General features: G+C 54.2%; 1 protein-coding gene across 9 annotated transcripts in view; it reads right to left on the reverse strand.

Moving 5' to 3' along the window:
• The window catches only part of HDAC5 (histone deacetylase 5), a 49,590-nt gene that overhangs the window by 14,697 nt on the left and 14,273 nt on the right, over nt 1–20,620 (reverse strand). For 2 of the 9 annotated variants that reach the window (XM_030922668.1, XM_030922667.1), the window contains exons 4-13: nt 14,344–14,459; nt 12,517–12,566; nt 3,069–3,328; nt 2,801–2,972; nt 2,579–2,693; nt 2,167–2,297; nt 1,872–2,018; nt 1,664–1,776; nt 1,193–1,324; nt 764–986 (exon numbers count right to left, since the gene is read on the reverse strand). In XM_030922668.1, the coding sequence (XP_030778528.1) occupies nt 764–986; nt 1,193–1,324; nt 1,664–1,776; nt 1,872–2,018; nt 2,167–2,297; nt 2,579–2,693; nt 2,801–2,972; nt 3,069–3,299 (1,264 nt within the window). In that variant the 5' untranslated portion in view covers nt 3,300–3,328; nt 12,517–12,566; nt 14,344–14,459. The remainder of the gene's footprint in view (nt 1–763; nt 987–1,192; nt 1,325–1,663; nt 1,777–1,871; nt 2,019–2,166; nt 2,298–2,578; nt 2,694–2,800; nt 2,973–3,068; nt 3,329–12,516; nt 12,567–14,343; nt 14,460–20,620) is intronic. The other 7 variants (XM_010353945.2, XM_010353944.1, XM_030922665.1 and 4 more) reach the window with 5 other exon arrangements.

Raw genomic sequence — 20,620 nt, forward strand, 5'->3', positions numbered from 1 at the left:
GCCTGGGCGACAGAGTGAGACTGTCTCAAAAAAAAGAAAAAAAGACCAGCCTGGGCAACACAGCAAGATCCTGTCTCTACAAAAATTTCAAAATAGGAAGAATAACTGCGTGTGTATTACAGAAATTATAATATTCTGGATATACTGAGTTAAATATATGTGGTGAAATCAATTCCACTTACTTCTTTTTTTTTTTTTTTTTGAGACGGAGTCTCACTCTGTTGCCCAGGCTCGAGAGCAATGGCGCGATCTCAGCTCACTGCAACCTCCTGGGTTCAAGCGATTCTCCTGCCTCAGCCTCCTGAGTAGCTGGGATTACAGGTGCCCACCACCATGCCCAGCTAATTTTTGTATTTTTAGTAGAGATGGGATTTCACCATGTTGGCCAGGTTGGTCTCAAGCTCCTTTCCTCAAGCGATCCACCTGCCTTGATCTCCAAAGTGCTGGGCTCACAGGCGTGAACCACCATGTATGGCTCCACTTGCTTCTTTTTACATTTTTTAATGTGGATGCTAGAAATTATGTACGTAGATTGTGTTGTTTCTACTGAACAGCACTGCTCTGGGATGTGAACTCCAAGATGGCAGCAGATTTTGTCAAAAACAGTGCCCGGCATCCTGTAGGTATCCCATGTTTCCAGAATGTGGAAGAAATCACTGATGCTGTTGATTCTGCTAAAGGGAAATAACTGTGACAGGGCTGGAGAGTATCCCTAACTGTTGGTCCTGAGCCCCCTCCCTTGCACAGCTGCCTGTCCACTCACCAGCAATAAGGGTGCTCTGCTGCCGGGCCTGCTCCAGCAACAGCACATGCTGCAGCAGGGAGGCATGCCCGTGGGGGCTCCCGTCGCCCTCCAGTGCCACGCCCAGCAGGCAGCCAGGGATAGAGGATGTGCTCATGAACTTGCCCGTCAGCGTGCCACCCTGCCGCAGGGACTGGAGGGCCTGCCTCTCGGCCTCCTGCTGTGTCGACAGCTTCGGGGAGGCCTGGGGGGTGAAGGGAGGGGCTTATACAGCCTCAGTCCTGCCAACTTTGGACGAGCATCCCCATCTACCCACTATCTACCCCCCAGCTCTGGGTAGGGCCAACCGATCTTCCTTAGGGCCTTGGTAGGGGAAAACCCCAGCTGGGGGCATGCAGGACCTGTGACCTCAACACCAGAGGAAAGATGGGGTATGTGCCCTGTACTTACAGTGAGGTGTGAGTTGGTGACAGTGACCGTGGCCTGCAGCCCTAAGGAGATGTTGGGCAGAGAAGGAGACGTGTAGAGGCTGAACTGGTTGGGGGAGCTGTCCAGAGGGAGGGCTCGGTGCTGGGGGAGCATCTGGGGAGCAGTGAGAAGAGACAGGAATGAGAGTGTGCAAAGGGAGGCAACAAGGGAGGGCAACCTGGGGCCAAGACCAAGTTCTCTGAATGGTGCCCATTTCCCTCTACCCTGAGCTCCCACTGAGGGAGACTGAGCCATCAGGGCTCTTCATAGTCCTGTGGAACAAATTCCCCTTTGATGCAATTAAGTCCAAGCAAGGACCCTCCAGCCTATTCATGTGGGCAGAGAGGTCTCTGCTGGGCACTCAGGCAGACAGACTGGAAGGAGCTGCACTCTTTCTTCCATGGGAAGGAGCAGCTCTGTCCCCGCCCCACCAGCCCTCAGCCAGGCCTGTACCTCAGTGGGGATGTTGGGGACTGAGCCAGTAAAGCCATTCTCAGCGATGGTGCTGTGGGAGCTGTTGGGAGAGCTGGGGCCGGAGCCGGGTGCGCTGTTACACACGGACGACGCTATAGGAGAAGTGGTTGTCACCTGGGCCTGCTCTGAACTACCCCCACCCCCGATTCCCAGACCCTCAGAACAGGTACATGAGAGCAGCCCTTACCCCCAGGCCCGGCACCTGTGATCTCAACAGCTCTTTTCTTAAAGGTGCTAATAACAGTCCCATCCTTGCGACGCAGGAGGGGACTGCTTCTCCGCTCGGCCACCTTCTGTTTTAGCCTTGAACGCACTTTCAAGTTGGGTTCAGAGGCTGGAGAGAAGGTAACTGAGGTTCAGATACGCGCACAGCAGCACACATCTGCAGTCGAGCCCACTGTGGTCAGGGCTGACACTGCCACAAGCCCACCTCTGCCTCCCGGGAGCCATATTCTGGGAGGCCAGGTGGGGGACTCACTTACCTGTTTTGCGGAGGGGGAAGTCATCTCGACTGTCGTAGGGCCCAGGCAAAGGCAGTTTGTAGGAGGGAGGCGTCCCAGGGGGGCCGCTCTGGGGAGGGGAACTCTGGTCCAAAGAAGCATGGTGGGCTCCCCTGGGGGTGGGGGTGGGGATGGAAGCAGATCTAGGTTATCACCCAGCCTGCTGGACCTGCCACCTGGCAATCTACATTGATGAAAAATCGTTTGTATATAGGAAGAGGACATGGATCTCGGGGAAAGAATGAGGAAATAAACCAGGGATGGAGGTCCTGTCTCTAAGGAGAGATTGCAGGGCCCATATATGGGCACGGGGCAGAAGCCCCTTGCCATCCTATAGCCAGGCAGCCCCTGAGCGGCTCACCTATGCCCACCCGTGCCTGCCCAGGGCCATTACCAGCATTTGGGGTGCTGTGGGAGGGAATGGTTGAGGCCGCCTGGTGTGGGCTCCTTTGACTTCGACAAGAGGAATTCCTGGAGCCTCAGCTTTACCTCGGTGCTGGCAATGGCACCTGCAGGACAGGGCACAACTGACCTGGCTGCTTAGGGCCAGACCCCCCATGGCAGGGGCAGGCGTCATGGGTGGGGCCCTAGGAGGTCCCAGGAGTCCCTGCCTTACTCTCTTTGCTCTTCTCCTTGTTCCGCAGGATGAGCAGCTGCTGCTCCAGCCGCTGCTTCTCCAGCTCTTCCTGCCGCTGCTGCTCCCGCTGCCGCTGCTGCTCCAACTCCTGCTGCCGCTTGGCTGCCAGCATCTCCTGCTGCTGCTTGGCTGCCAGCATCTCCTGCTGCTGCTGCAGGGGCATGGGGAGGGAGGCAGGAGTGAGCCAGGCCTGGGCGGGGGGCGGGGGGCGGAGGCCTGGGAGGCTCCCCGCACCCCTCTCGCTCACCTTGAGGTGCTTCTGTAGCTGGACCTCATGCTGCCTTGTCAGGTGGTCATGCTGTTTCTGGAACTCAGCGAACAGGAGCTGCTTCTGCAGCTGCTGCTGCTGCTTGAGCGCCAGGAGCTCCTGCTGCAGTTGCTGCTCCCGCAGTGTGGGATCCACAGAGCCCACCAGAGCACCCCGTAGCTCCACAGGGCTGGGGCTGCCTCCACCCCCACCCCCCATGGAACTGGGCATGGCTCTTGGCAGCACCGGCTTCACCTCCACTGTGGGCAGAAGAGACAGGAAGGAGTTAGTGGGCCCAGCCCCAGACTCCGGTCATGCCTGAGGCCCAAACACTACCAGGCAGGATTCTAGGAGACCCAAAGAGATCAGAGACAGAGGGGAAATCAAATCCCTCTGCTCCATAGATGCAACATTTTACCTTAATTAAATGAGGCTGAACCCATGAACTTCAATAGGAACATATAGGCCAAGCACGGTGGCTCACATCTGGAATCTCAGGTTACTTTGGGAGGCTGAGGCAGGCAGATCACCCGAGGCAAGGAGTTCAAGACCAGCCTGGCCAACATGGCGAAACCCCCTCTCTACTAAAAATACAAAAATTAGCTGGGCGTGATGGTGCACACCTGTAATCCTAGCTACTCAGGTGGCTGAGGCATGGGAATCTCTTGAACTCCGGGAGGCGGAGGTTGCAGTGAGCCAAGATCATGCAACTGTACTCTAGCCTGGGTGACAGAGCAAGACTGTCTCCAGGGAAAGGAGGTAAAAAAAAAAAAAAAAAAAGGGCCGGGCGCGGTGGCTCACGCCTGTAATCCCAGAACTTTGGGAGGCTGAAGCAGGCAGATCACGAGGTCAGGAGATCAAGACCACCCTGGCTAACACAGTGAAACCCTGTATCTATTAAAAACGAAAAAAAACTAGCTGGGCATGGTAGCACATGCCTGTAGTCCCAGCTACTCAGGAGACTGAGGCAGGATAATCGCTTTAACCCTGGAGGCGGAGGTTGCAGTGAGCCAAGATTGCGCCACTGCACTCCAGCCTGGGTGACAGAGCGAGACTCCACCTCAAGAAAAAAGAAAACATGCATAAACATGAAGCGGTACCTGACAGATTGTGAGTACTCAACACATTTTATGTGCGTGTGTGTGTATATATACATATATGTATCTCTCTACCTATATATATATATATATATATATATATATATATATATATATATCAGAGACAAGGTCTTGCTCTGTTGCCCAGGCTGGAATGCAATGGCATGATCATGGCTCCTAACAGCCTCAATCAACCTCAAGCAACTCTCCCACCTCAGCTTCCCAAGTAGCTGGGACTACAGGAGCATGCCAATGCACCAGGCTAATTTTTAAATCTTTAGTAGAGACAGGGTCTCACTATGTTGCCCCGGCTGGCCTTAAACTCCTAGGCTCAAGCGATCCTCCCACCTCAGCCTCCCAAAGTGCTGGGATTATAGGCATGAGCCACTGCCCAGCCTTCAACACATAGTATTATCATTGATAGTCAACATCTCTGGGCATTTTACAAGAATGACTCATTTAAATGTCATGGTTACCTATGACTTAGACGCTATTATTACCCCATTTTACTGATGAGGAAACTGAGATTTAGAGAAGTTTAAGTAGCAACCAGACACAGCTAGGTGATCGAAGAACCAGAATATGAGTCCAAATCCTAAGCTTTTAACCACTGTGCCCACTCCTATTTCTCAACACCGTGCCCCGTGCAAAGCCTCATACTAGAGGAGAAACTGAGGCACAGAGGTTGGTTCTAGGACTGACACTGCCCTCGGTAACCCCAGGAGAGGCTGGTGGAGACCTTCTGGATATCTCTACCCTCTGTCCCCTTCTGGGGCCTCATCCCTATCTGGGGCACACTGGGCAGGAGAGAGAGAGGCTGTGGGAATGTGAGTGGGGTGGGAATAGAAGACCTTGGAGAAAGCGGGTGCAGGGCTGCACCAAGCCAGGGACAGGAGGGGGCTGGGAGTCAGACTCGTTTCCTTTGCTGGATTATCTCCTTTCAACAGTTTTATTGTAATTACCCTGAAAATGCCGCTATATATAGAGTGAGCCAAACAGCAGCTGTGCCTGGGGGGAGGGGGAATGAGAGGATGGGCGGGCAGGCAGCAGGGAGGAGGTGGGAGGAGGAGACAGGAAAGGAAAGGGAATCAGACAGGAAGAAGGGTAACGGCAGGGGGAGGGCGGGAGCGGCGGGAGCTTCGGCAGATATCTCAGAACTCTGGTCCTAGGGAGAACTGGCTGGGGAGAGGAAGGCTGCTGGGGAGAGGAAGGCAGTGGAGGACCTGCTGGGTTCCAAGACCTTGGGTCCAGGCCCCACATGGACAATGGGCCGAGCAGCTTGAAGTTCCAATGGGCTTATGGGAATGCTAGGTCTCCACTTCTTTGTCCCTACACACGGTTCTCGGGTCACTGCATGTCACTCCCCACCACTGCCCTGTGGTTGCCAGGACAACTGGGCAAACACCACACCAGCAGGGAGCCCCAAGCACAGCCCACGCCCCACAAAGCCTCCAGCCAGGAAGGGGAAGGCAGGATACCACTGCCTGGGAAGGCGGAAGTGAGAGAGGCAGGGCCAACCCATTCCTGTTTCTCTTCTACTTCTTTCTCCAAAGAAAGCCCTCACTCTCCTCGCTACAGCCCAGAGAGGTCACGAGGGGCTGGGAATGCTCCTGTGGCAAAGTGGCCCACTCCAGCCCAGGCCTGGGAAGAAAGGACCCCCCAAATCCTTCTGGCTACCACTATCTCCTGCCCTCATGAGCTGGGCTCTCTCCAGATCACCCCCCAGCATTAAGAGGCGCTGGGGGCGGCGGGGGGGGAGTTTTTTGTTTTTTAATTTTTTGAGACAGAGTTTCGCTCTTGTCACCCAGGCTGGAGTGCAATGGCACGATCTCGGCTCACTGCAACCTCTGTCTCCTGGTTTCAAGCAATTTTCCTGCCTCGGCAGGCGCCCACCACCAGGCCAAGCTAATTTTTGTATTTTTAGTAGAAACGGGGTTTCACCATGTTGGTCAGGCTGGTCTCGAACTCCTGACCTCAGGTGATCCGCCTGCCTCGGCCTCCCAAAGTGCTGGGATTACAGGTGTGAGCCACCACACCCAGCCGAAAAATTTTTAAAGAGACAAGAGGGAGGTGGGAGGTAGGAGGTGGCAAAGGGTGGGCTAAGAGAGGCCCCCACACCTGTTTAGATGGGTCTGGATCTCTCCAGAGAACCTAGCACTGAATGGGTGACACCAAGGCAGGAGCAAGGCCTGCTGGAGGCCAAGGCCATGCCACCCGCATGCCTGCAGTATGGCCTCTGGAACCCCCTGCAGGCAGGGCGGGGTGGGAGAAGGTAAAGGGTGAGCACCACGATGTGGCAGTCCCCACCAGCCTCTTCTCCCCCAAGCATGGCTGGGAACATTCCTCTGTGGTTTTCCCGCCAGCCGTACTGACGACTCTGTGGCCAGAAGGCCAGAGTCACATGTGCAGAAGTGGCCAGATGTGGCCAGAGGGTGGGGTTACACATACTCATCCTTCTTCCCAACCCATATCCTGCCCCAGCACCAGGAGGAAGGGTCCTTGGAAACTGCAGAAGGCCTTCCTGGAGGTAGCCAGCCACGGTCCATGATGGTGGCAAGGAAATGGCAGCCAGCTCAGGTCTCCCCAGCCCGTGAAGTGCTCAGCAAGGCCCTGAGCTGGCCGGAGGGTTATCTGTTCTTAGTCAAGGCTGGCTTGGCCCGTGGCACTCTGATCACTCAGCCAAGCGATGGACGGACTTCAGCCTGCTGCTCCCGGCAATGCCAGCGTTGTAGGAGCCGGATGCCAGCCCGCCTGCCCAGAGAAGGGCAGGGGTCCAAGCACTCCTGGCTCCCAGCAGATAACCCTGCCTAGGGCTGGAACTGTCGCCAGCAGTACTGGCTTCCCTTGCAAGAGCCCTGCAGAAAGCACATGGGCTCAGGCAAGGGGAATCTCCCACCAGACTGTCACTGCCACTGCAGCAGCAGAGATGTTAGGCCCGGAGCTGCAGTGGGAGCCACAGTCCTACTGGTATGCAGGTGGCAGGGCAGGCAGAGGGCCCTGCCATGCAGCCTCGTTCCCATGCAAACAGGAAGCACAGGCGACTCCAGAATATTAATTTGCAGGGCCTGCAGGGCCTGGGTGGTATGCAGCACCCCAGGGGTTTGCCAGGTAGCAACCTGCTCCACCCAAAGTGGAAGGGGCCATGGCTGCTCTGCCTGAGTCAGGGAAAGGAGGGGCATGGAGCCCCATGAATAGAGTCTGCCCAGGCATAGACCCTGGAGCCGGGCTGGCCTTGAACTCTCAAGGATCTGTGCCCTCTGCCAGCCTGGCATGAGCAGAGCAGGTGGCAGCAGCTGCCATCAGCACCAAGCACCTGGGTGTGTCATGATAGGAAGAGGCTCTTGGCCGCCTCCTGGTGGACCTAGGAAGGCTGGGGAACCTCTGGGGAAAGAAGAGGATAGATGGGCCTGGGCGAGGTGGCTCACACCTGTAATCCCAGCACTTTGGGAGGCTGAGGTAGGCGGGATCACCTGAGGTCAGGAGTTCAAGACCAGCCTGGCCAACATGGCGAAACCCCATCTCTACTAAAAATACAAAAATTAGTTGGGTGTGGTAGTGGGTACCTGTAATCCCAGCTACTCAGGAGGCTGAGGCAGGAAGAATTGTTTGAACCCAGGAGGCAGATGTTGCAGTGAGTAGAGATCATGCCACTGTACTCTAGCCTGGGTGACAGAGTGAGACTCCATCTCAAAAAAAAAAAAAAAAAAAAAAGAGGGTAGACAAAGGCACACTGTTCCCTAAGAAGACAGGCCAAGAGCTCTGGCTAGCAAAGAGCCCCACTGAAAGGCCAGGCAGAGCCGGGCACAGTGGCTGTAATCTCAGCACTTTGGAAGTCCGAGGCAGGTGGATCACTTGAGGTCAGGAGTTCAAGACCAGCCTGGTCAACATGGAGAAACCCCATCTCTACTAAAATTACAAAATTAGCTGGGCGTGGTGATGCATGCCTATAATCCCAGCTACTCGGGAGGCTGAGGCAGGAAAATCATTTGAATCCGGGAGGCAGAGGTTGCAGTGAGCCAAGATCGCGCCATTGCACTCCAGCCTGGGCAACAAGAGTGAAACTCTGTCTCAAAAAGAAAAAAAAGAAAACAGAAAAAAGAAAGGAAAAGAAAGGCAGGGAAAGGGTCACAGGGGAGGACAAGGCCCTGGGTCCTTCCCTCACCTGCCAGGGTCTCACTCTGATAGGAATCAAGAGGCCAGGAAAGCCACCTCCTGCGGAGGTCAGAGGTAAGGCTCCGGGGGAAAGCCCTGGGCCCCCCACCTGGCTCTACTTTCCTCTTTCCCAGGGCTGGGAGTGGCGGCCTCAGGAACAAGCAGCAACACCATCCTGACCTCTGGTTTTCTGCAGGATTGACCACCCTGCCTCCATGGGAAGTCCCAGCCTGGGTTGCTGGGTGGGTGGGGCTGTGTGTTTCTTTTTTTTTTTTTTTTGAGACAGAGTCTCGCTCTGTTGCCCAGGCTGGAGTGCAGTGGCACAATCTTGGCTCACTGTAAGCTCCAATTCCTGGGTTCACGCCATTCTCCTGCCTCAGCCTACTGAGTAGCTGGGACTACAGGCGCCCATCATCACACCTGGCTAAGTTTTTGTATTTTTAGTAGAGACGGGGTTTCACCATGTTACCCAGGATAGTCTCGATCGCCTGACCTTATGATCTGCCCGCCTCAGCCTCCCAAAGTGCCAAGATTACAGGCATGAGCCTCCGCGCCCGGCCTTGGGGCTGCGTGTTTCTAGCCATGCGAGAGGCCAGAAAAATAGCAAGTTCCGGCTCAGGAGCTGCCCTGCCCAGCTCACGAGCACAAGTGGCCATGGGCAGTGCACCACCTGAGTGACACTTCTTTCCCATCCTGCTGGGCCTGCCTCCTCTTCAGGAACCCTATCAGCCCAGTGGGGGCCTCTGGGGCAGATTCAGGCAGCATGAGGGAGAGCCTGGTCCTCTGGGGGAGATGATGTAGGTGCTCGCGGGGCAACCCCTGAGACTACTGCCAGCACAGCCTTAGTCTAAAAAAACGGTGTCTAAGCAAAGAGACACTGCCTCCAAACAGACAAGTGGCTCTGGGCCATGAGGGACAGGTTTCAGCAGTGCCTTGGGAACAAGAGTTCACAGTAAAAAACACATCTAGCTTCCCAAGAGCAAGGCCAAGCCTTTCCCCTGCTCTGAACACACCATGAGCTGGACCCCAGGTCCAAGCCCCCTCTCAAGAGACAGCATCTCCAACTCAAGAATCCCTGTGACAAGAACCCTGGCCAGCAAGGAAATGGGACCTTTAGTTCCCCCTAGAGAAGCCCTCGGGGGAGGCAGCTGGCACAGTGTGGACCTGCCTGGCAGACCCAAGAGGCTTAGCACCTGGCTCTAAAAGACCCTGCTCCATAAAATAAAAATAAAAATAAAAATAAGACCAGGCGCAGTGGTCCATGCCTATAATCCCAGCACTTTGAGAGGCCAAGGCAGGCGGATCACGAGGTCAGGAGTTTCAGACCAGCCTGGCCAACATGGTGAAACCCCATCTCTACTAAAGATACAAAAAAAACCCCAAAAATTAGCCAGGCATGGTGGCCCACACCTGTAATCCCAGCTACTTGGGCAGCTGAGGCAGGAGAATCGCTTGAACCCAGGAGGTGGAGGTTGTAGTGAGCCGAGATCGTGCCATTGCACTCCAGCCTGGGCAACAACAGGGTGAGACTCCGTCTCAAAATAAATAAATAATTTTTTTTCCTTTTTTTTGAGACGGAGTCTTGCTCTGTCGCCAGGCTGGAGTGCAGTGGCACCATCTTGGCTCACTGCAACCTCCGCCTTCCGAGTTCAAGCGATTCTCCTGCCTCAGCCTCCTGAGTAGCTGGGACTACAGGTACGTGCCACCACACCCACCTAATTTTTTGTATTTTTAGGTAGAGACGGGGTTTCACCATGTTAGTCAAGACGGTCTCGATCTCCTGACCTCGTTGATCTGCCCACCTCGGCCTTCCAAAGTGCTGGGATTACAGGCGTGAGCCACTGCGCCTGGCCTAAAATAAAATTAAATTTTAAAAAGACTCTGCTCCGGCCGGGCGCGGTGGCTCACGCCTGTAATACCAGCACTTTGGGAGGCCGAAACAGGCGGATCACGAGGTCAGGAGATTGAGACCATCCTGGCTAACACAATGAAACCCCATCTCTGCTAAAAAATACAAAAAATTAGCCAAGCGTGGTGGCGGGCGCCTGTAGTCCCAGCTACTTGAGAGGCTGAGGCAAGAGACTGGCATAAACCCAGGAGGCGGAGCTTGCAGTGAGCCGAGATTACGCCACTGCACTGCACTCCAGCCTGGGCATCAGAGGAGTGAGACTCTGTCTCAAAAAAAAAAAAAAAAAGACCCTGCTCCAGGAGCCACCAGCCCCAGAAAGCTAGGAGGAGGGGAGGGGACCCAAGGGGCATAGGGTACAAGGCATGGGGCATTATTATGCCCTTTGGAATGTCTATACAGGACATAAATGAGGTCCGTGTAGACACTCCCTGGATCTGAGGAGCTGCCTTCACAAGAGAAGAGTGAGTGAAAGGGACCTTGGAGATCATCTGTTTCAATACCCTCAAGACACAGGTGAGGAAACCAAGCCTCTTAGAGAGGCTACTCTGCAGATGATCCTACCAGCTAAGCAGCAGCAAAACAGGAATCTGAACCCAGGTGTCCTGACTCCTGGCACAAGGAGGTTCCCTCTGAACACACACGTGTGCAGTCTGGTTCCCACGTGGGGGGTGTCTTACGTGCTCAGTGTAAGCCAGCCCTGGGACAGGTTAGGGTCTCAAAAATAATAGAGGAGATGAGGTAGGGGGAGGGGAGCAGGGGAGGTTGTACGAGGGCTGGTGTTCAACTTTGTTCCTGAGCCCCCTTCTCTCCTTGGGCTAAAATTCCCTCAGGGAGGAAGACCACAGACCAAGTGGTCCCCAGTATTTACAGAAAACAAAGCCTCCTCTCAGAACCCCAGGAAGCCCCCAAGGCCAGAATGGTTCCTGTGCTCTAGGAGCACAAACTGTGGATGCGCACTGACAGGCCCAGCACATAAGGCTGTGTAGGTTGCATATTGCACATGGGCTCTCATCTAAAGGGGTGAGTTGGGGCTGAAATCTAACCCAAGCTCCAATCGCCAGGCCATGCACACTGGCATGAGGACGTATCAATCCAGAAGAAGGGCCACCTTTTAAAAATCTGCACAAAGAGGCCGGGCGCGGTGGCTCAAGCCTGTAATCCCAGCACTTTGGGAGGCCGAGGCGGGCGGATCACGAGGTCAGGAGATCGAGACCATCCTGGCTAACATGGTGAAACCCCGTCTCTACTAAAAAAATACAAAAAACTAGCCGGGCGAGGTGGCGGGCGCCTGTAGTCCCAGCTACTCGGGAGGCTGAGGCAGGAGAATGGCGTGAACCCGGGAGGCGGAGCTTGCAGTGAGCTGAGATCCGGCCACTGCACTCCAGCCTGGGCGACAGAGCGAGACTCCGTCTCAAAAAAAAAAAAAAAAAAAAAAAAAAAAAAAAAATCTGCACAAAGAAGCTTTTATGTGGATTAGCAATGTTCCTACCCAGAGACCTGAGTTCAAATTCCAGCTCTCACTTACTCTGTGACCTTGGGCAGGTTCCCTTTTTCTTTTTTTTTTTTGACAGAGTCTCACTCTGTTGCTAGGCCGGAATAGTGCAGTGGTGCGATCTCGGCTCACTGCAACCTCCGCTTCCCGGGTTCAAGCGATTCTCCTGCCTCAGGCTCCTGAGTAGCTGGGACTACAGGTGCGCACCACCACACCCAGCTAATTTTTATATTTTTATAGTACAGACGGGGTTTCACCATGATGGGCAGGATGGTCTTGATCTCTTGACCTCGTGATCTGCCTGCCTCGGCCTCCCAAAGTGCTGGGATTACAGGCATAATCCACCATGCCCGAGCAGGTTCTCTCTCTCTTTTTTTTTTTTTTGTTTTGAGACGGAGTCTCTCTCTGTGGCCCAAGCTGGAGTGCGGTGGGGTGATCTCGGCTCACTGCAATGTCCACCTCCCAGGTTCATGCGATTCTCCTGCCTCAGCCTCCTGAGTAGCTGGGACTACAGGCACGTGCCACTATACATGGCTAATCGTTTGTATTTTTAGCAGAGACAGGGTTTCACCGTGTTAGCCAGGATGGTCTCTATCTCCCGACCTCAGGTGATCTGTCCACCTTGGCCTCCCAAAGTGCTGGGATTACAGGCGTGAGCCACTGCACCCGGCCCAGGTTCCCTTTTTTTAAGAGACAGCCCTGGGTAACTGGCCTACCCTGGAGGGCAGAATCTCCCACCAGCACCCAGGCCCTCAGGACTTCCCTCACCCGGCTGGGGAGTCAGCAGCTTCTAATTACCTTGTTCTGTCTCTTGGAGATTGGGGAAAGGCTCTTGTTCCTGTCTTGGCCTGAGGGAGTTTGGAAGGAGGTGGAGAACAGCATTTCACACCCTGAGCCCATGACGCTGTGACACCAATGACCCCTCCCCACCAAGGACAGTTTCCCATGATCTATTTCTGTGCTCTTGTGTGACTAGTGAGGCCAATTTAGGCTCAACAGGTTCTACCACAATTCAGATACTATTTCCACACAGGCAAGCTGTGTCTGACTCTCACCTAGCAATTTTCACAATTCCTTAAGTAACACAAGTGAACACACATCACATAGTGGTTAAGAGCAAGGGCTCTGGAGTGAGAGGACGCTGGGGTTCAATTCAGGCACCCCCCTTCCTAGGGCAAGGCACGGAGCACCACCTTGCGCTCCATGCAGGCATCTATAAACTGGGAGGCAGAAGTGCACCCACCTGCCAGGGTAGTTAGGCTCAGGAGAATGTACACGGAGCTTGGCACAGAGCCTGGGAAGATCAAGAGGTGCCAGGCAGGGCTATTATTAATGGCTCCTAATATTTCTTGTGTCCTGAACTCTTTCGGCAATCTACTGAAGGCTGTGGACCACTTCTCAGAATGGTTTTTTTTTTTTTTTTTTTGAGATGTAATTTCGCTCTTGTTGCCCAGGCTGGAGTGCAATGGCATGATCTCGGCTCACTGCAACCTCTGCCTCCCAAGTTCAAGTGATTCTCCTGCCTCAGCCTCCCAAGTAGCTGGGATTACAGGCATGCACCACCACGCCCAGCTAATTTTGTATTTTTAGTAGAGATGGGATTTCACCACATTGGCCAGGCTGGTTTCAAACCCCTGACCTCAGGTGATCCGCCTGCCTCAGCCTCCCAAAGTGCTGGGATTATAGGCATGAGCTACCACGCCTGGCCTTCTCAGGATGTTTCTAAAGTGCATAAAATCGGCCAGGTTCAGTGGCTCACACCTGTAATCCCAGCACTTTGGGACCCCGAGGTAGGAGGATCACTTGAGGTCAGGAGTTCAAGACTAGCCTGGCCAACGTAGTGAAACCCCGTCTCTACTAAAAATACAAAAATTAACCAGTTGTGGTCTCACAAACTCAGGAGACTGAGGCAGGAGAATTGCTTGAACCCAGAAGCGGAGGTTGCAGTGAGGTGAGACTGCACTACTGCACTCCGGCCTGGGCAACAGAGCGAGACTCTGTCTCAAAATAAATAAATAAATAAATAAATAATAAAGCACATAAAATGAAATACTTAGAATTCCCAAATCTTTTAAGTGGGGCCAACTTCACAGACCACCTGGATTCTACTAAAAAACAGAAGGGTGCCAGCCTCAAACTCCCACCAGAGGGAAGTCTTAGCACTCATTTCAGACTGTCTGAATGTCACTCTGTGGTCCTGTCACAAACAAAGCCCTTCTTGTGGGTCACACACAACACAAGCCAGTGCAGCCAGTGGCTAGGTGTCAATGCCAGAGGAGGAATCTCTGAGAGCTGCCTCCTTCCCACTCCCGCACTTCCAGGCCATCTCACCTGCCTCACTACCTCCAGGAAGGGCCACTCTGTGCTCTGTGGCTCAGGCCACAGCTATGGGATCCCTTTTGTCCCTCAAAAACATTACTTAGCACAGATGAGCACAAGTTTCGGGCCTTGCTCTCGGGGCCCCCAGCTGCAAGCAGTCCAAAATTCTTCCCTGGGCTCTAACCTCACTGAGCCCCACTGCAGGTGACACCTCTCTCCCCAGTTCTAGTCCACATCCTCCTGGGTTGAGGACATGGGAGGCCCTAAGCCCCTCTTCCCACAAAGCAGATACAATGTGAAACTGACCTCAGAGACCCTTAGAGTGTCAGGGAAGGAAGGGCCTGAAGATCAGCAACTCAATTCCCCCAGTTTTCAGAGGAGGAAAGTGAGGCCAGAGAAGGAAGAGACTTGTCCAAGGTCACCTGGAAAGGAGATGGAGGACCCAGGGCTTAATACCAGCTCTTCTGGCTTTCTGTCTGCTCCCCACTAAAAAACAGAAGGGGAAACACTAAGGCCCGATCTCAAACTGAACGAGAGATGCAACAAGGGGTCAAACTCTGTATTAAGGATCCAGAGATCTAGACAAGGACACCTGGTTGGTCCCCAGAATATCAGAGCCCAGGAGTACAGGGGAGAATGGGATCAAGTGCAGGGAACCCCCAGAAACCTTGAGGCAGACTGTGACTCTGAAGGACCTTAAGCTCGGGATGCAGAGCCCTGATGGAAGGCACAAAGCATCTCTCACTGGCACAAACAGAGTTGGTAGTTGATCCTGGGATGCTCTCTGGGGAAGTAGACTCACATTTCCCAGTCCAGCCATTTCTGGCATATACCTGGGTACAAAGCTACAGGCAAGTAAAAGGCACACTAACCATTCAAAGTCTGCAGCTGTTGCTAGGACTGTTTGCTCCACACTTGGGGTGGAATGGCAGGGGCTCCAAAGCAGATCCGCCTCCATTCCCCAAGCACAGCACAGCCCTGGGTGTCCAGCAGGGTGCCCTGCCTACCTGGCTGCTTGCCATAATCCCCCATTCCACTGGGGTTTAGACACCTGCTCCCTGGTGGCTGGAAACATCCTTTCTCCCGACTAACAGGCAGCTGGGAGTTCGATTCACCTCTCTCTGGGGCGACAGCCTCCCTCCTCCTGTATAGGCCCTTCTCCCAGGAGTCCCAAGACCCACCAAGGCCTTCCAGGGATGCTGAGGACATCCACTGGCTGACTGCTGGGCCCTGTGACCCATATCCACACAGCTCTTACTCCAAGGATGGGCTGAGTCTACTCGCATCAGAATCACCTGAGACATGAGTTTAAATCTTTGGTTCCTGGGCTGCCCTACGGAATCCAAACCTTTGTGGCGGGCGGGGGGGGGGGGGGGGGGGTGCAGGGTGTCAAGGTCTGAGAATCTGCATTTTAATACATTCCTTTGGTAATACTGATGCAACCAAAAGTTTGAGAACCACTGTCTCACAGTGTCCCCAGGCTGCCTGCTGCCAACCTAACAGCTGTTACAGCTGTGTGTGTGGACACAGTTAATCTGATTTCCTGTCTGGCAGCTGTGTGGCAGGGAAGGGACAGCTGAGGGTCTCAAAAACAAGAAGAGGGGATGAGGCGGGGGACGGGGCTACAGGAGGTTGTACGGGGGCTGGTGTTCAACTTTGTTCCTGAGCCCCCTTCTCTCCTTGGGCTAAAATTCCCTCAGGGAGGAAGACCACAGACCAAGTGGTCCTCAGTATTTACAGAAAACAAAGCCTTCTCTCAGAACCCCAGGAGGCCCCTGAGGCCAGAATTGTTCCTGTGCTCAGCGCAGTGACAGGCCCAGCACATAAGGCTGTGTAGGTTGCATATTGCACATGGGCTCTCATCTAAAGGGGTGAGTTGGGGCTGAAATCTAACCCAAGCTCCAATCGCCAGGCCATGCACACTGGTATGAGGACGTATCTAACCAGAAGAAGGGCCACCTTTTAAAAATCTGCACAAAAGAAGCTTTTTTTTCTTGAGACGGAGTCTCGCTGCGTCGCCCAGGCTGGAGTGCAGGGGCACAATCTCTGCTCACTGCAAGCTCCGCCTCCCGGGTTCACACCATTCTCCTGCCTCAGCCTCCTAAGTAGCTGGGACTACAGGCGCCTGCCACCACACCAGCTAATTTTTTGTATTTTTAGTAGAGATGGGGTTTCACCATGTTAGCCAGGATGGTCTCGATCTCCTGACCTTGTGATCCACCCACCTCAGCCTCCCAAAGTGCTGGGATTATAGGCGTGAGCCACTGCACCCGGCGCTTTTTTTTTTTTTTTTTTTTTTGAGGCAGAGTCTCGCTCTTGTTGCCCAGGCTAGAGTGCAATGGCGCGATCTCAGCTCACCGCAACCTCTGCCTCCCAGGTTCAAGCGATTCTCCTGCCTCAGCCTCCTGAGTAGCTAGGATTACAGGCATACACCACCACTCCGGCTAATTTTTTGTATTTTTAGTAGATATGGGGTTTCTCCATGTTGGTCAGGCTGGTCTTGAACTCCCGACCTTGGGTGATCCACCCACCTAGGCCTCCCAAAGTGCTGGGATTACAGGTATGAGCCACCCAGCCCAGCCAAAAGCAGCTTTTATGTAGATTAGCAATGGTCCTACCCAGAAACCTGAGTTCAAATTCCAGCTCTCACTTACTCTGTGATCTTGGGCAGATTCCCTTTTTTTTAAGAGATAGGGTCTTGTTATAGCACCCAGGCTGGAACACAGTGATCATGGCTCATTGCAGCCTCAAACTCCTGGGCTCAAGCAATCCTCCTGCCTCAGCCTCCTGAGTAGGTAGAACTACAGGTGCATGCCACTATGCCTGGATAACTTTTTAAAAACATTTTCTTGTAGAGACAGGGTCTGGTGATGCTGCACAGGCTGGTCTCAAACTCCTGGCCTGAAGTGATCCTCCTCCCTCAGTATTCCAAAGTGCTGGGATTACAGGTATGAGCCACCATGTCCAGTAAGTTCCTTAACCTCTCTGATCCTTATCAATTATACACCATAGCTATCAATACTTTCCTAAAAGAGATATGGCAAGGGCCAGGCGTGGTGGCTCATGTCTGTAATCCCAACACTGTGGGAGGCTGAGGCAGGCGGATCACGAGGACAGGAGTTTGAGACAAGCCTGGCCAACACAGTGAAACCCTGTCTCTACTAAAAATACAAAAATTAGCCGGGCATGGTGGCGTGCACCTGCAGTCCCAGCTACTCGGGAGGCTGAGGCAGGAGAATCGCTTGAACCCAGGAGGTGGAGGTTGTAGCAACCCAAGATCATACCACTGTACTCCAGCCTGGGCAAAACAGTGAGACTCCATCTCAAAAAAAAAAAAAAAAAAAAAGGCAGGGAAAGTACCTGATAGCCTTGTCACTTAGTGCATTATAATAGTTCCACTCTCACCCCCGAGTCTTGCATTTCTTCCCCTCCTGGCACTACATACCTACACACACAGTCAAACCCAGAAAGTCTGAAAAGCACAAACAAGAATACCCAGGGAAAGCCCTAAGACCAAACTTGGACCCCATGGCACTTCCCAGTGTCCACAGCATTCCTCCCTGGCACAAGCAGGATTCACACCCTCCCTCCATGGGAAAAGCAGACTCCTCCTCCATGCCGTCTCATAAAGTCCTGCACATTGTCTGAGCATCAGCTCCACCCAGTTCAGGACAAAAGGGAATCCAGGGACCACATAAGGGAGGCAGAAAATTCCCCACCTCTGTGTCCTTGAGAATCCCAGACTAGAGTTCAAACTCCCAGGCTCCCCAAGCCAGAACCAAGCTTGGATGATGGTGGTGCTCACTGTGTACTGGGGGGCTGTGGCAGGGTGGCCAGGCAGAGACTCCATCCATCAAGGGAGACCTCTGATCACTAAGAGCAGATGCTGAGATCTGCCCCACTCTTCAAGCAAGAACAGCAGAGTGTTGGCCGGGTGAGGTGGCTCAAGCCTATAATCCCAGCACTTTGGGAGGCCGAGACGGGCGGATCACGAGGTCAGGAGATCAAGACCATCCTGGCTAACACGGTGAAACCCTGTCTCTACTAAAAACTACAAAAAACTAGCCGGGCGAGGTGGCGGGCGCTTGTAGTCCCAGCTACTCGGGAGGCTGAGGCAGGAGAATGGCGTGAGCCCGGGAGGCGGAGCTTGCAGTGAGCTGAGATCTGGCCACTGCACTCCAGCCTGGGTGACAGAGCGAGACTCCGTCTCAAAAAAAAAAAAAAAAAAAAAAAAAGAACAGCAGAGTGCCCCTGTCCTTTGGTAGGCTAAGGCTCTGTCTCACCCGCTGGGGTGACTCACTAAAGCTGTCTCTATTCAACCAGAGGACCAAGACGCAGAATAGAGCCCAGGAATCCTGCCAGCAATTCTGGACTCCAGCCCTCCCCATGCGACATTCATTCATACATGTGCCAGGCACTGTGCTAGGTGCTGGACAATGGCAGCAACCAAGACAGCCCAGAGAGCAAAGGCTGTCCCTAAAATAGGGTTCCAAACATGCTGCTGGAGGTGGCAGGCAGGCACCACCCTCGAAAGACCGTTGCTCCAACGCCTTGGGCTTGGGAGACCTGCACAATTCAGACTGTCCAAAGAAGCTTCCCTGGACACCTGCTTTTTCAGCCATAGGCTCTTGCATCCTGTCTGGAGACCGATCAAGAGACAGGGAAAGGGGGTGGGGAGGGAAACACCAGGCTGCCTGGGCCCTCATGGCCGTGTTTATCCGGGGTGGATTTTTTTTAACCCAAAGGTTAAAGTGTTTCTATTTGAAACATCTATTTACATTCCAGAGTCCAAAAAAAAAAACAAGGCAGCAGAGCTCCAGGCCTATATCTGTCCCTAGCCGCGTCACAGACACAGCATCAGAGCTGCGCAGGGGGAACATTCTTAGCCCTCTCCCCGAGCCGAGCCACTGAGGTGACTCACGCCTCCCTCCTGCCAGCATGGACCAAGCCACCACTCTGAAGGCCAGCCAGTGTTGGGGGTGAAGTGGGGAGACAGGGATCTGGAGAGAGGGGCTGCGTGGGAGTCCATGCAGGGGCAGCCAGGCCTAGGGAGGAGATGAGAGAGCAGGGTTCCAGCCTGCGAGGATTCTGGGGTACAATCTGAAAGGAGGTGAGTGAACAAGCTGAGGAGGAAACTTCCAGCCAACCGCTGGCTCCTTCTGGTAGCAAGGAACAGAGGGGACAGGGCAGGATAGGTAGACCTGATAAGCCAGATAGGGTGGAGCTGTCCCAAGAAGATGCTCTGTGATTATTCTGTCTTCCAAGAGACCACCTTGAGTCCCAGAGGCTATGGGCTGGAGGCCAGCAGGCAGGGTCTTTAGTTGGACTCGTGGACTCCAGACCAGGATAAGAACCAGCCCTCCGGGTTTATTCCTCATCCCAGGGACCTGTGTAGGTGGCCCCCAGGCATATGCTCCTACCTCAGGGGACTACGTGGGTATCTTGTAGAGCTGGTTCCCAAGGTTATGCCCCCATCCCCACCCCAGCCTACAGGGCTGGCCCCAGGGTAATGCCCCTATCCCCAGGGCCTACATGGATACCCTGCAGGGCTAGTCTTCAGGGCCATGCCTCTACATGAGAACACTGCATGGGCATCCCTGCCTGGGCAGGTGACAGTCCATATTCCAAAGATCTTTTGAATCTTCCCAAAACATTCATGCTCTGACACATCCAAGTCCCACTGCAACCTTATCCCTGGGCAGCTCAGAGCCAAATCACAGGCACCTGCAGAGGCACACAGTTCCCACCTTCCAATTTGAAGCTTGGGATGCACACCCACATTTCCAGAAGCAAGGACTCCCCATTCACATGCACACACACAGACACCCACACTTCAGTGCCAAGCCACCGCCAGGAGGGGCTGAGCAGGCATGGGTCCAGCAGGCCCCTCCCTGGAGGAAGCATCTTGTGGTGCCGGCCTGGTGGGGAGGCTGTGCCAGGAAGGCTTGATGCTGCCAACAGGTTCCCGAGAGTGAGGGAGGGAGTGGCCCAGCTCTGGGGGACCCCACCCCTAGCCAAGAGCCAAAAAAGTTCCTGCTGAGACGGTGGCAGGATTAGGGGGTCCTGAAGCCCATCTGAGCCAGAGTAACACCTCTTCATCCTCATGAGATGGGAATCAACCCAGACCTGGGGAGAAAAGTGCTATCGGGAGCCAGCTAGGGGCTAAGGCAGCCAAGCCCCTCAATATCCGAGTTGGCAGCCTCTGCCTAACTCTATCACAACTGCACCAAGCCTCCCCAAGTGTCTGATTCTCAGGAGACTCCTGGCTGGGGACTTGCGGAAGTCACTGTACTGGATCCTCTAGCCCCAAGAACCAAGCCAGAGGAGCTGGGGTAACCTTTATTCTTGTGGACACCCAGCTACGCCTTCTTCCCTTGCCCAAACCTGGGGAGCGGGCAGCGTGGAGGCGGGTCACTGACCCACTTCCTCCCCTCTGACCACAGTGCCAACTAGGCCAGGATCCTCCAGTAACCCCCAGCCCCCAGCAGCGGATGCTGACCCTGCCAGAGACCGAAGGGACTGGAAGAGATGCAGCAGAGTACAGCTGCAGGGCACAGGGGAGCAGCAGGCTCTGGGCAGGGAG

Source organism: Rhinopithecus roxellana, chromosome 19, assembly GCF_007565055.1.
Source record: "Rhinopithecus roxellana isolate Shanxi Qingling chromosome 19, ASM756505v1, whole genome shotgun sequence".
Taxonomy (NCBI): Eukaryota; Metazoa; Chordata; class Mammalia; order Primates; family Cercopithecidae; genus Rhinopithecus; species Rhinopithecus roxellana.